Consider the following 14257-nt stretch of genomic DNA (forward strand, 5'->3'; position numbering starts at 1 on the left):
ATGCATGTTCAGCTCTTGGAAATTTTAATTTGGTTGCAATGCAATGTTTGATTTTCAGGAAGCTGCAAAAAAATCAAGAGATCACATTAGTTTAATTTTACCTGAAAACAATCATCTTTACATATTACAAACAAACGCACAAAGTCTCACATGAATATACATCAGTGCAAAAATTGCATACATTAACAAAAGGTCTTCCATCAGGTTAAGTTTCTTAAGTTGACGTAGTTGGTTTGTTTGGAGCAGAATGGCAGTTTAAAGTTAGCCAGAATTTGAAAATATTAGTCGAATGTCCTCATCATCCATGATAAGTTGTCATCACTGTGATAAAATTGTACGTTTGCACCAGGCCGAGGGCACTGACACATTCAATTGCGTTTTCACATTAGCTGTAGCACACATGGCTTTACAGGATAAAAAGACAACATGGCACTTTGACCTCAGCTGTGCAGCTCACATTATTAGAAACATAGAAAAATATTTAATGATCATGAACAATGTCAACTGAGAAGTTATTTTCAACAAAGTCTCCAAAGAGTTCAGGTAATGATCAGGCAAATCGAACAGGCTTTACCGGCGTACCTAATTCACTTTAAAATGTAAAGACCTGCTACTCCTGCAAGAGTTCTAAGTGGCTACATGTGAGTCTGTCAGTAATGACAGAGCGAGTGGACAGAACGACAGAAGCCCCCTCATGTGTACCGCAATCCATTCCACCCCCAATACTGCAGCATTGACGTTCCAGAGTTAGCGGCCTCAGCAAAGAAATGACAAAAGCTTTGCTGAAGGAGCAGTGTCTCACAGAGCTTTTACTTGTGCTAAGTGGGCAGGGGTTTTATTCAGTTCAGTTTTATTTTCTCCACCGTCTCACAGGACAGTGGACAAAGATTATGGACTAAAACTCTCGCAAGTAGATTTTCTTTGGGATTCATCATCAGGACGCTGTGGCTTTTCAACATGAGCTGCTGCAGCTGTGAGCTGTGACAGTCTGGCTGTCGAGTCGCAGCTACTCTTCTGAACGCAGGGTGAAGCTCGGTCGTCTCACCCTCTCGTAGAAGAGCATGTACGCGTTGGAGGACAGGACCTCGTGCAGGTTGGCTTTGCGGACAGAGTCGTCAGACACCCAGAGCCACTGGGAGCTGTGGGGTGATGAGCTTCGGGGTGACGGAGGGCTGCGGCGGTATGTGACAAAATGTCCCGAGTGCATGTCGCCGTGGTGAACCAGCACGGCCGTGAGCTGGAAGAGGTACTCCGAGGAGCTGGAAAGGAGGGCGATACAATCAAAGTCAGTAATATGCACCAGTTAAACTGATCGCTGATTTTTCTTACACAATAGTAAACCGTGGACCCCACAGATAACTTTTACTGTGTAGGCGCTCCTGGATGTAACGTTTACCCGTAATCGCAGGCAAAGCTGAGGTGTGGGTTCATGTGAAGAAGTAAAGATGAACAGGTTCCATTGGCAAAAGGTTTGTTGTTGTTGTTGCGATGCTCACCTGTTGAATCATCAAACCCACACAAAACGAGTTACGACCAAAACGAAACAAAAAAAACCTGTACAAGAGGATAAAAATAAATATTGTCACAACTGAAATATTCAATCATACCCATGCCGTTGGCCGTTGTCTTTTCCAGAAGCACGTCTGAATTTTCTGCCTTTAAGGGACTTGGAGCACATTTGGTCCTCTGACTCCTCTGTGTGGATCCGGTGTGCTTGTAGCGGTCCATTGACAGATACTCTGTGAACTGCACATGCTCCTGTCTCTTGATGGGGGTTCCCTCGTTGGACCACGTCAGCCGCTGTAAATGGATGCAGAGGCACTGGGGGAGCTGGCGGAGCAAGAGAGGAGTGCAGGTTTAAAACTAGTTCTAAATATCCCAGGCGACCTGCTTGAGCTGACTGCGGCGTCATCAAATTACCTTTCCCAGTTTCAGCTGTTTAATAAATGTTGTCCTCTGGCTTTCCAGGACTCCATTCATTGGGGTACCGTGTTGAAGCTGAGAAAAGAGACACGTACAATTAAAAAACAAACAAAAAAAACAGAGCAGTTGGTTCAAACTTAAATCTGTCATTCGTTTTATTTTCAGTTAGTTGCACAAGAGTAAAAGCAAATATCAGAATTAGCACGATACAACAACAGCAGTGACTGTACCTTGGTGCAGTTGTCACACTCCACTTCTTTAATGGTTTCTGAGGATATAAAATGCTGAAGACACTGATCCAGAGACATAGCGCGACCCTGGGGACAAGAATCAGTCAACATTACCAATCTAGTTAAAACATTAAAACGCATTTTAATTCTTTTTTTTTTTTTTTTTTTTTTGCTCACCCATTGAGGTAATGGTATGGACAGGGAGAGACTCTCGAAGGAGTCATAGCGCACAGGACTCTGAAGCAAAGCAAAGCACAGGTTAAAGCAACGACAGAAAAGTCACAGGACAAAAACTGTTTTTTTATTATTTACCCCACAGGTTGAGAACAATAAAAACAAAATACCTGGTCTGTTAACTCACAGCATTTTAATTTGAAAGGATTTTTTTTTAATCAGATGGAGATCGGACAAACAGAGCAGCATGTGGTGAATTTACGTGGGCCAAAGACGGCGGTAACCTACCTGCTGTTCGCAGCGCTTGCACAACATGTTGCTCGTTAAACGACCATGAAAAGGATGCTGGGACTTCCAAGGACTTGGTATTGGATGAAGAGGAGCTGCAAAAAGAAAAAAAAAAGAGGTTTAATAATTTTATCTTCAATTTGTTTTTAATTAGACTCTATACTGTTACAGCGTCCTTGCCTCGACTTATGCAGGTCACAGGCTTCTCATCTTCATCGGGGAGATTCTGGTGTAAAACAAAATGCATATGTAAGAGATTTGAACATCAACAGGGTGGAATTTGATTAAATTTGATTAAAACTACCCCTTCAAAAACTGAACTATGCTTTTCACCAACCTGCCAGAGATACATCACTTCAAACTTATCCACAAGAAAGATGAAAATGACAACTTACCTCTAAAGATTGCACGTCAAAAAAGTTGATGACTCTGGGCTGACGGTCCCGCTCCTCCTCAAGAGACGATGTCAGGACATGAAAAAGTTCATGGGCATCCTAAGAGGGGAATCCCCAACACAGACAGATAAATTATTTTCATTATTATTATTTTTTTTTAATTTAAATACTGCCACTTTTACATGAGAATGCCTCTCAAAAGTATGTCTGACTGACCTGCTCTTCAAACGAACTGATGTGCCACCGGTAGAGCCTGAGAACATCCAGGAGGCATCCAGCGTCAAGCACGTCTTCTTCTCCAGGCTCATCGCTGGACAAAGCTGTGAGTGCAGAAATATCACATCAGAAAAAAGCCTGCAGAAAGACGGCAGGTTAATGGCACTTCTCACCAGCGGCTAGCTTTACCTTTAAGAAGCTGAAGCAACGTGATGGAAAGCTGGTTGTTTTTGCACGACCGGATTGTGGGTGATTGTGAAAACTGCTCCAGCCATCCAATGAAGGACGGACATGCTGCCAAACCCTGAAGCAGAGAGTTCAGGAAGCAGGTGTTGCCCAAGTTCAAAAGGCCAGGAACCATGCCTGAAAGACAAAAGCCACTTCCATGTTACCGCTGTACAACCGGCTGACTCCATTATTTTTAAGTTGCACGGATTGACACTTACCTCTCTTTTTTTTCTTTCTATCTGTGATGGGACCCCACAAAACATAGACTCCAGCTGCAACTGCGGCAGCAATTCCACCAATGACCCCCCAGTTTTTTATCATCTTGTTCCTGTAAAGAAAAACACATTTGTAGGATTTTGTCTAAGAGGGCAACAAGAAATGCACCATTATATAATTGTACATAAAATACTCAATTTGATCTATGACAACTACAAATTATTCATTCATTCATTCATTCATCTTCTATAGCCGCTTATTCCTATTCAAGGTCACGGGGGTCTGCTGGAGCCTATCCCAGCTGTCTTAGGGCGAAGGCAGGGTGACACCCTGGACAAGTCGCCAGTTCATCGCAGGGCACTACAAGTTATGCCAATATTTATTTTTAGTTTCACCAGAGTATAACATGGTTTTATGTCATATAAATCCCATCACTGTACAAATGTTGTAACAGCAACATGTATTCCTATTAAGACACACAAAAAAAACTGTCCTATAATGAGAAAATACAGGGAAAAAACACTAATATAGACATGAAATGCGTCATTACGGGACTTATAAACGTGTTTTATCTGAGCACTGAATAGAGAGAACAAATGACCTAGAAAGTAAGTAAGTTGCGCAAAATTTACTTTGCCATACAACTTAGTTTTTCTTCACAGCATCATGAAGAGTAAGACTTCAGGAGGCTAATATAAAGAATTTTTGGATTGTTTAGTTTTTATTGATTTATTTTTACGTTATCTATCTGATTAGCAGTAGACATAATCCATTTTAACCTCATCTGCTTGTTCAGGAGTTGGCAATAGGACCACGCTACTTAGACACCACTGTACAACATAATACATTTTTTGCAAAGGTTGTAAACATTGTGGACAGACGGGTCTCTGCGAATCACATTATCGCATACACAAGCGAGGACTTAGCATTAGCGCGTTCTTTCTTACCCACCGACAACACGGAGGTCAGGCGGTTCTCGGCGCACAACGCCGCTCCCACTGATCAACATCCGAATTTCTATCTTGGTTAAAATAGGGAATTTGGAACTTTCCTCTATTTGTGTTCGCCAAGGAAATAGCAGTGACATTAGACAAGACTGAACCTGTCCTCTTGTCTGCGCATGTTATACTTGTGCTCCACTCCAAGATACGACAACATAAATCTCATTACTTTTGTCCTAGTGCTCTGAAATAGGATTTTGTTGTTGCTAGTCGTGGTAATGCTTTACCTGACTATTGGTCCAGTGCCAAGGAACTCTCCAATAAGCTTATCAGAGCTTTCTGGTCTGCACCACAACATTCTTCTCTCATTGCGGAACGTACGTTTGCAGCATGTTTCCGTACGGACGTGCGGGAAACGCATCTGATGTGTTTAGGGGAAATTACGTTAACGGGAAGTAGGCGGAGTTAAACCTCGAATTCTATTGACGGTGTTCCATTGTTTACAGTCCGGCCGCAATGTGGCCAAAGCTGTGTATTTTAAATGCTATGTATTTCTAAAACAAATCTGTTGCTGTTCAAGTTCACTTGTAGCGAAATTATCATTGCATTTTTAGATGTCAATATTCCGTAATTTTAGACTTACAATTTCCTGCGAACATATGCATTATTTTCGCATTTTCTGCATCCCCTACAGCTCAATTTGGTAACCTTGCTACAGGCTTGGCTACAGGTATATAAAAATAAAAAAAACCTGCCCTTTCTGTATGTGAGTTGCTTTTGGAGCCAGATGGGTCAGACCAACATAACAACCGGCCAGGTGTCCCCGCATGACAACACAGCAAATCCTTTAACACTCCTTCTGCTCCTGTGCGTCGATAAACACCTAATAAGCGTGTACACTGAAGTATATTTAAAAATATAGAGTTGGAACATTGCGATATAAAATGTGGATTATGGTGTGAAGTTATAATTTTGTATATTAATTAATTGTGGCAAAATATTGTGGATTTGTTTTATGATATTAAAAGTTTCACGATATTATCACAATATTTTAAACCCAAGAACAAGACAACAATAACAAGGATTAGAGTGGAGTTTTGTTGCGTGTCCGTTATTCACAAGTCTGTGCTCCAAATGAGGCAGACTTTAAAAGCACAAATTTGCACATTCATGTGAAAATCACAATTCGAGTCATTTAAAAATAATATTCCTGAATTGTGTTTGGATTACACTTGATGAGGATATGTATTCACGACATTTGTAATAAAAGGATAAAGCCAGATGAACATCAGTATTCATATTTAATTTCTAAATATTTATTGTTGTTACCAGGCCTGGCATGCTCTACATGGTAAACACCAAGAACATTGAAGTTTTACAATAGTGCAGCAGCCACCATAAACAAGTTACTCATCCTCTATAAGGTTCAACAAGCTTTTTAGAACTCAGATTATAATCGGCACATGTTGCACAGCTATGACAGACAGGCTGAAAATGAGCATACCTGTCTGACCGGCAGATTGTCATCTCAATCCTAGCTGAGAAAAAGCTCACAGATTGTATTTTATCATCTTGGCAGGAAGGAGTTGAAGAGAGGTCACACTCAGTCAAAGTTACAGTGGAGGTTAAAAAAAAAAGAAGAAAGAAAATCTGTCTACTGAGTAGATGTTTGCCTTCTGGTAATTAGCCAGCTCCTAAACACAACTGCGGTTACAGAATAATTAAAGACTTTACAAAGTATCTATTAGTTTGTAAAGCTCAATACCAAACACAACCTAATGAACCTCATGAACTAGTGCAGTATAAGATATCAAACACGTACAGCAACAAAGAACTGTCAAGTCACAAATGGGCACAGCACTGGAAGAAACACTGAGGTATGCACTCGGTCACTTAGGACTCTTTTGTGGGAAACATTCTGTCCTGGTCACAATATCATCAGTGTTTGCTAAATATTGAGCATTTTGATTGCTGATAATTGTAGTTTAGGAAAATCTTTTATTATTTATGTTTTTTTTTTTCCTTCAACGCCAGACTAAAACGTTGCACTTGAAAATCAGTAGGAGCGATGCATGTGTGCTCCCTTTCCGAGGCAAAAATAACTCATCAATTGCTTTGTTCATCCAGTTCCTCAAACGCAGGCAAGAAATCAGCGATGGTGTCCACCACGTAGTCGGGCACCAGGCTGCGGTTGGTCGTCAGCTCACTATTCCTGTACTCCTGGGCCTCCTCGATCTGAGACACGCCGGTGAGAGTGAGCATTGTGTCGAGGCCACAGTTGGACCCGAACAGCATGTCTGTCTCTAGACGGTCCCCGATCATGAGGCACTGAGCCGGGTCCACCCCCGTGAACTGGCTGGAGATGCACTCGAACATAAAGCGGCTAGGTTTGCCGATCACAGTGGCCTTGCGGCCCGAAGCCACCTCCAGGGCTGCAGTGAGGGACCCAGAACCTGCAGAGTGGCAGTTAGAAAGTCAGAGTGTATCATGTGACAACTTTACAAAAAACAGGTACTTATTCTTGCACTAATCACACACACAATGTCATATTTCTTGCAATGAAACGGTTGGTAAATGACATTCTTCTCTGCTATTGGCAAACTTTAAGCCAGAGTTAATATTAAACTCACCGGTTTGGGGATTGAACATGTGTTGCTGTTAAACTGAAAGAGACTTGGCATTATTGAATTTGGGGTAAACTGTAAACTGGAGTAAACTTTTTAAAGTTGTTTCTTTTTCTGTTGATATTTTATGTTTAAAAGAAGAAGGCTGAAGGTGGAAGGCAATGGGGGGAGACAGATATATTCCCCAGTAAAATCTCAACTCTGATATTTGCAGCCATTTAGGGTTAGCAGTAGACTTAATTATTCTCACCTAAGCAGTAGTCACGTATCTGCTCACTGTCACTAAAGGACATGGTTGTTGGTTTTTATCAGGTTTTGTATGGCGCCAGAGGACAAGCACAGGGGTCTGCCGTGTTTACTGTACATGATGGGCCCTTAAAAGGTAGCACGTGGGAAGAATGGGACTGAGTGGTAGGCCCCTCAAGCCAAATACAATACCTGCTTCTAGTTCTGACACAAAGCAGAATTGGAGTCAGCATTACTATACGTGTACCTGGACCGTAAAATGTTGTGGCCCGTTTGTGTGGGACATAATGAGAATGCGTGCAAGATCGCCTGTCACAACGCTCTTCAAAGTTAGACCCTGTGTAATAATACCAGGACCAAAGTTAACAGGACACCTGCCAAAGTATGTAATTTATTCTCCTTCCACACTAGAGGTGGGCAAACTTTCTGACTGGTGGGCCACAATGGGTTCTAAAATGTGACAGAGGGGCCGTAGCAGGAGCAGATAGATGGAGTGTTTTGGTGACCCACCTCGTAGGAGAGAGAGAGAGAAAAAAAAGAGAGAGATATGTAGAAATATGTGCATTAATGTCAATTGAAAATGAACAAGTTACAACTAAATATGTGTCTTTGAAGCCCCGCAATATTTAGCTCTATACTGAAATTACTCTTAAAATACTGAAAAAACGAATGAACTGCAGCTATTTTATGACTTACTTCCGATTAAAAAGCTTAACTGGCCGCATATGGCCCCCGGACCATAGTTTGACCATGCCTAGTCTACACTGACAGTTGAATCTGACGCCGCAGTCTTGGTTTCAATGACCTGAAATTATTAAAAACAAAACAAAAAAAAAAAAAACCCAACTAATTTACAACTAGCCTCATTAAGACCGTACCTGGAAGCACCCTTCCGCCTGACAGCGGGTGCCAGGGGTCGTTGTCGGTGGCCAGGAACAGACAGTCCGGGTCCCTCAGGTAGCACGACGCCTTGGCCAGTTTGAGAAAAGTCAGTTTGTCGTCGTGTCCCACCAGCACCGCCTTGACGTCCGGGGCCAGGGTGCAGTTGTAGATGGTGGCGTCGGGCTCGTCCGCCTCCTCCTCCACGCAGGGGACGCCCGTCTCCTGCAGCTCTCGGCGCAGCCCGTCGCAGCCGATGACGAACACCTGGCCGCGGACCTTGACCACGTCCCGCAGGTAGAGAGCCGAGCAGTACGACGAGCTGAAGATCTGCTCCAGCATCACGTCGGTGAAGCCCAGGCGGCAGAACTTGTTCACGTAATTCTGTCGGGGCCTGGTGCAGTTGTTGGTGACGAACACCACGTTCTTGCCGCGCCGGATGAGCGAGTTGACCACCTTGACGGCGCCCGCGATCGCCTTCTCCCCGTTCCAGATGACCCCGTCGCAGTCGAACAGGATGAAGTTCTTGGCCGCGAGCAGATTCCGGATCTGCGGACCTCCAATTTTCTGGCAGCCTTTGAAGGCAAAGGCGCCCGCCATGCCGGCGTTTTCCTCGGTCTCCTCCGTCTTTCACCCGCTAGTGGCTCCCCATCTCCGAAGCTGGTGCATAACGCGGTGGACGAAGCAGGAGAATGGGACTCGGAAGCGAATTCGACGGCGAGAAATCACATTGCAGAGTCCTTGGTGGCTGTTACATACAGCGGAGCGGGCCACATAAACATTGACGTATAGCCACGCCCACGCTGTCAATTTGGACCAATCAAGCGGCAGCGTTTGAACCAATCAGGCTGGTGCGTGTGACAAAGCCCTGTGAAGAACCCCCCCCCTGCGCCTCCCATGGCAGCGGCTGACAGACAATATTCTACACAATTATGTGCACACAACCCTCAACAATAACGGGACTTCCCTTTGACCTGGTTGGATAAATACGCAACTATGTATGTAACAACTGTCAAATCAGTGCTAACACTATTGTACATGTTATATTGCCATGAAAAGGGAAAGAAAGACAGTCAAAAAAACACAAATGATTAAAAAAAAAAACAACAACTATGTGTTAGGATGAATAAACTATTTATTTATTTATTTATTTAAATCGATCTCTACCATTAATGCATTGAGGTAATTCAATCCAGTTTCCGGGAGCCAAACGTTAGTGTTCGGCCTAACTTGCAATATTTGTTGACGTCACAAGAGGGAGCTTTACCCCCAAAAAAGCACAGAGTAGAAGTACACATTTAAAATCAAAGTAATCATAAATACAGAGAATGAATCTATTCTACATTTTTGGTTAAATCTTTGACTAAATCTACAGAATAGAAAAAAAAAATACTTTCAAAGCCACAGCTGTAATTTATTAAACCAAAAAGTTATATTTTGCAAAAGAAAAATTCTCAATCTGTTTTTGTTTGTTTTAGATAAATGTATATATTTTTTAAAGTCTTTTATCGTTTGCTATATTAATTCTCCTGACTCTCTTGTTGTTTTCCAGTGGCCCTGTCCAATTATTCTCCTGCTGCTTTGCCTTCTCGTGCTGGATTGTGTGCAAGTTACAGGAAGACTCTCTGGCACCTGCAGCTGTCAGACAGACAAACAAGTGAAAGGCAGAAATGGAATGGACAGCTGAATAGGCAGAGAACAAGCCGTCCTAATTGGTCATTATTTCCTTGCTAATCTATATTTTCCTCGCTGCGAACCCCCAACACAGATGTGGGGAGTGGGAGGGAGTAGAAGACAGAGGGGTCTGGTCTGGTCTGGCTGGCTGTGAACACTGCTGCGTGCTTTTGTTTCTTGTTGAGTGTGAAGAAATGATAGTGTTCGAACGGCCAGAAAAGGGTGTGGGGGTGCTGATGGCGGGGGGGCAGGACAGGGGGGGTGGGGAGGGACTAGAGATTCTGTAAAGACAGCCAAGTGGGCAGAAACAGAAACAGAAGCTTTCAGAATTCTGTATTTACTATAAACATCCACATTTGGTGAACAACAGAGCATTTAGAATGTGTCATCCAGGAGAATGCAACTACATGAACGCACAAAAGCACTGCCTGGTTATCATAGTCGGGTCAAAGCAGCACAGAGGTGCTGGACATTGTGGCGCTGCTGCACAAATCTATGAAGTCTGGTAGACATGACGGCGCTGGAAGGGCAGAGGGCAAGCAGTCGGCAATGTGGCCGCCTGCTGAAAACAGTTTTAAATGCACTCATTGCACTTAAATAGCGGCCTCACTGTTTTACTTTTCTTAATAGAATGCGTCATTTAAAAAAAAACAACCAAAACAATCGTTTGAAGGAATGAAGTTACAGCACTTGTGTTTTTCAGTAGAACAAATACACCAGCACAAACACACAACCTCCTGTCGCTACTGAGTTTTCTGGTGTTTCTTCTTGCCACGCTTGCTCCTACAGACAGCCCAGCAGAGAAACCCAGGTGCAAGAAGCACCAGGGTCAGGAGAAGAGCCACGTCCAACATGTATCTCTGGTACCAGGTCTGCGTCTGGGAAGCCGGTTTGAAGTGAGCTCCACCTCCACACTGCAGGATGTGCTCTACCCACCCAATCAGACGCAGGGTTGGGGGGAGGGGGTGGGATCGATGGATCCTGCTGAGGGACAGAGCTGCTTCCTTGAACCTAAAGTTAGAAAACGTTGATGGCAGCTGGGTGACTTACCCAACACAGGCAGATGAAACTGAACTCAACACTTTAGGTGGGCTTCCACGTACCTGATGTCGTGTATGATGGTTTGAATGGTGGAGCTGACCAGTTCCCTGGTGATGTGTGTGGTTCTGATGACGACGCCGAGTCCCTTCGCTTCAGCTCGCACCACGTTGTCGAACTGGTCCCCAAACAGAGGGATGGCCAGCACAGGAACAGCGTGGTACACTGCCTGCATCAGGCTGTTCTGTCCCCCATGGGTGATGAACAGACGTGCCATTGGGTGACCTTAGGTGGAAGGTGTGAGAAAAAAAAACACTTAGATATATACTACTCTATGTTGCCCTTTTAGAGAATGCAGTTTTTTTTTTATAAAGCCACATTTACTACCCAATAAGTCATTAAGTGGCAGCCAGTCTGCAAGCCTGACATTCTGGGGTCTATCCAGGTGAGATGGCCATCGCTCGACATCATGCCTGCAAATTATAAGCGGTGGTGAGTAAAAAAAAAAAAAATTGTAAATGAAAAATAAATTCTTGTCATCTGTTTACCTCCAGAGCACCCCCTGAGGGACTTTGGAGAAGCCGGTTACCAGCTCCGTTAGCAGGGACTCCACAGAGACGGAGGAGATCATTGATCCAAAAGTCACAACAATGAAACCTGCCTCTCCAAAACTGGAGATCCATGACTGAAGATCCTGAGAAACAGCAAGGAAAGTATTAGACTAATCTGGAAGAGGTGTCTGTGGGCATCAGAGCCAGCTGTGCCATCACAAAGGGTTCATTTCCAAAAATGTGTTGTGGGGCTAGCAGTAGAAATCAAGTTAAACGTTAAGCTAAACGATTAACAAAGCAAATTATTATGAGAAAAAGAAAGTAGAAAGAATTCACAATCAGGTTAGAGAAAGTAAAGTTAAGTTTAAGAGAAGATTTTGATGGAAATGTATCAAGACAAGACACCTGCTCTAGAGGTTTGGCCGGCTGGTTGAGCACCCCCCCCACCAGCACCGTGTAGGGCAGCAGAGGCTGTGGGAACTCCAATGAGAAGTCAGTATTAAAGGCCCAGAGTTCAGCACCTTGATGTAATTCCTCCAGACCACCAGGGGGTGCGCCTGACTCCAGATGGCGCTCTGCCACTTCCACAAACGTGGACCACATAAATTTCTGCCCTTTAATAAAAGACAAAACAAAGGTGGCAATAGTTCACACAATATTTGATGAGTGTTGACTTGCCTAGTTTGTGATCAATCACAATTATCTGTCAGTGACTAGTTTCCAACAACATGTGTTGATGAACAGATGGAAAAGGCAAAGTTGGATGGTCTTTTATAATGTATAAGTTCTTACCGACAGTACTCAGAATAGAAAATAAGAGGTTCTGAAAACGACCCCAGAGGTTCATGTGGCTGGACAGCTGGGAGCCGAAGACTGGGATGTAGGACAGGGGACTGGGGAGGGCGATGGACAGAGGAGCGTTCAGAGTGCTGGGATAGAAAGCTATGTACTGGACTCCTGGATAAGATCAAATGACAGGTTTCTCTCTAAAATAATCTCAGTGGCAAGTCATAACTGTGCAGCGATGCTAAGATGCAGAGGTTCTGGCCCGAGCGGCGGACGCACCAAGTTTGCGTGCCACAATGAAGGAGCAAGGGTTGAAGGCGTCAAGGATGGCCAAGTCATATTGCTCCCCCTGGAGGAAACCCATCAGCTCTTTGTCACCTAACAGCTTGTCGCACTGGTAGGACAGGTGTCCAATGAATTTCAGAAAGCTACTGAAGTCATCCCTGAGAGGAAAGAAGGAAAACAGTTTGACGCTGTGGTCAGAAACTTACTTAAGTTATAATGAGGAGATTCAATCCACAGCCGAAACCTACACAAAGTATCAACTGCTCAACTTAGTCAACGTTTGAACAAGTGTATCTGTAACCTTTTTGCCAATGTGCCCTTGTGTAATACCTTCCCAGTAGAAACTGTGTTTGCAGCTCCACAAACCACTTGTTATATTCCTCAATGTATTCCTCTCCCAGAGACCAGCTGCTGGTCTGGTAACCGTTTGCGCGTCCTTTGTAGGAAAACCCTGGAAAGCAAACATTTGAGGTGATCGTAGTGACTAATTGAAAGGGAATGGTCAGAGTAGTACTAGGTCAAATGTCTTTCCTCTGCGTGTGTACCCGTAATGACAGGGTTGCCAAGGTGCAGGAGCATGCGGACCTCGTGGCCGTGCTGGTGCAGCTTTTGAGAGATCTCATCCAGTAGCATAAAGTGGCTTCCACCTGAACCAGAGAGGGGGCGAACAATTGTTATCTTCACGATGCGCTTAGCTTGGGATGTGTGATAGGTTTAATTGTGCAAATTTGATGACATTAAAAAAAAGTATTCTTTTTTTTATGATCAATATTGCAAATCTACAAATCAAAAGTTGATGAATCCAAGACTCACCAATTGGACAGACGGTCAGGATCTTGGCAGACTGGAGCCCTGGAAGCACCAGGAGTGGAAACATCCAAAATACAATCTCCATGCTGTCGGCAGAGTGCAAAAACTGGCTTGCGGATCGCTTCCAATTCAAATGGTCCGAGTGAGGCAATCTTCCAGCTCAACTATGAAGCTGAAGGAACAATTCAGAAGGAAAACTAGCAAAAGTTAATCCAACACTCAGCAAAGAAGATTTCCCTCAAAAGGAAAGTCTCTCATTGCTGCCAGGTTTGTCCTTGGGAGTCTCCTTCCTTATGATCCTTACGATCAAAAGTCCATCTCATCCAGGGAGAAGCTGTTTCTTTTATAGCATTCTTTTAGTGATCGCTGTGGCGGTGATGATCAAAAATTATTAACATGGGAGTAAAAACAAGTCCGGCGTGCTTCGGCATAGAAAAGTCTAACATCCAGGTGTTAAATTATCCAGCATTACTCAGGCTGTGTTGGGTACTTTGTGTACATGCCAAAGGTGAGTGGCTCTCTTTCTGTCTGAAAGAAAGAAAGAAAGAAAAAAATCCCGAGGTGGTCCTGTGTTTCGGGGAAGAGAGACAGAGTGGTGGCAGAGAAGTGCTGTGCGTGGTGGTGGAGGTGGGGTTACAAGAGGGAGGGACTCCCCCAAGTCACATTTTCTCTCTGGCATCCACATGCATCCCAAGACAACCTCTGATTGCATACATCATACTTTCACAATAGATTGTTCTATGATGGATTGAT

At 43.8% G+C, this 14257-nt stretch overlaps 3 protein-coding genes across 4 annotated transcripts; all 3 read right to left on the reverse strand.

Annotated features, from left to right (window-relative positions):
* Positions 1–73: 73 nt before the first annotated feature.
* On the reverse strand, positions 74–5031 carry usp30 (ubiquitin specific peptidase 30). 2 transcript variants are annotated; one of them, XM_076019501.1, is made up of 13 exons: positions 4899–5031; positions 3673–3782; positions 3416–3589; positions 3227–3330; positions 3011–3109; positions 2796–2841; positions 2616–2710; positions 2331–2390; positions 2154–2240; positions 1921–1998; positions 1608–1830; positions 1397–1496; positions 74–1259 (listed from the first exon to the last, which is right to left on the reverse strand). In XM_076019501.1, exons 1-13 carry the CDS (start codon positions 4967–4969, stop codon positions 1007–1009), a joined length of 1500 nt encoding a protein of 499 aa, XP_075875616.1. In that variant the 5' UTR covers positions 4970–5031; the 3' UTR covers positions 74–1006. The 2 variants fall into 2 exon arrangements, with proteins under 2 accessions (XP_075875616.1, XP_075875617.1); XM_076019502.1 differs by lacking the exon at positions 4899–5031 and adding an exon at positions 4622–4872.
* Positions 5032–5905: 874 nt separating this feature from the next.
* On the reverse strand, positions 5906–9163 carry pdxp (pyridoxal (pyridoxine, vitamin B6) phosphatase). The gene is made up of 2 exons (XM_076019506.1): positions 8360–9163; positions 5906–7064 (listed from the first exon to the last, which is right to left on the reverse strand). Exons 1-2 carry the CDS (start codon positions 8958–8960, stop codon positions 6718–6720), a joined length of 948 nt encoding a protein of 315 aa, XP_075875621.1. The 5' UTR covers positions 8961–9163; the 3' UTR covers positions 5906–6717.
* A 1187-nt stretch (positions 9164–10350) lies between these two features.
* Positions 10351–14062, reverse strand: LOC142884067 (UDP-glucuronosyltransferase 3A1-like). The gene is made up of 10 exons (XM_076019504.1): positions 13508–14062; positions 13240–13341; positions 13025–13145; positions 12689–12852; positions 12416–12580; positions 12029–12237; positions 11621–11766; positions 11460–11545; positions 11138–11357; positions 10351–11045 (listed from the first exon to the last, which is right to left on the reverse strand). The coding sequence occupies exons 1-10, from the start codon at positions 13587–13589 to the stop codon at positions 10778–10780; spliced, it is 1563 nt and encodes a 520-aa protein (XP_075875619.1). The 5' UTR covers positions 13590–14062; the 3' UTR covers positions 10351–10777.
* Between the last annotated feature and the right edge of the window lie 195 nt (positions 14063–14257).

This window comes from Nelusetta ayraudi, unplaced genomic scaffold (assembly GCF_046127955.1).
Source record: "Nelusetta ayraudi isolate G7.1 ecotype Tasmania unplaced genomic scaffold, CSIRO-AGI_Nayr_v1 ptg000010l, whole genome shotgun sequence".
NCBI lineage: Eukaryota > Metazoa > Chordata > Actinopteri > Tetraodontiformes > Monacanthidae > Nelusetta > Nelusetta ayraudi.

What these genes read in the sequence shown, in the direction of transcription:
- usp30 (XM_076019501.1), bottom strand. Translation starts at nt 4,969, where the DNA reads ATGTTGTGGTGCAGACCAGAAAGCTCTGATAAGCTTATTGGAGAGTTC. An exon ending in GGCACTGGACCAATAGTCAG is followed by an intron (nt 3,783 to 4,898) that starts GTAAAGCATTAC and finishes TTTTCTTTACAG; the next exon opens with GAACAAGATGATAAAAAACT. An exon ending in GCAAGCGCTGCGAACAGCAG is followed by an intron (nt 2,391 to 2,615) that starts GTAGGTTACCGC and finishes GCTTTGCTTCAG; the next exon opens with AGTCCTGTGCGCTATGACTC.
- pdxp (XM_076019506.1), bottom strand. Translation starts at nt 8,960, where the DNA reads ATGGCGGGCGCCTTTGCCTTCAAAGGCTGCCAGAAAATTGGAGGTCCG. An exon ending in AGGCGGAAGGGTGCTTCCAG is followed by an intron (nt 7,065 to 8,359) that starts GTACGGTCTTAA and finishes GCCACTCTGCAG; the next exon opens with GTTCTGGGTCCCTCACTGCA.
- LOC142884067 (XM_076019504.1), bottom strand. Translation starts at nt 13,589, where the DNA reads ATGGAGATTGTATTTTGGATGTTTCCACTCCTGGTGCTTCCAGGGCTC. An exon ending in CCTGACCGTCTGTCCAATTG is followed by an intron (nt 13,342 to 13,507) that starts GTGAGTCTTGGA and finishes TCTCTGGTTCAG; the next exon opens with GTGGAAGCCACTTTATGCTA. An exon ending in TTCTATTCTGAGTACTGTCG is followed by an intron (nt 12,238 to 12,415) that starts GTAAGAACTTAT and finishes CTTTTATTAAAG; the next exon opens with GGCAGAAATTTATGTGGTCC.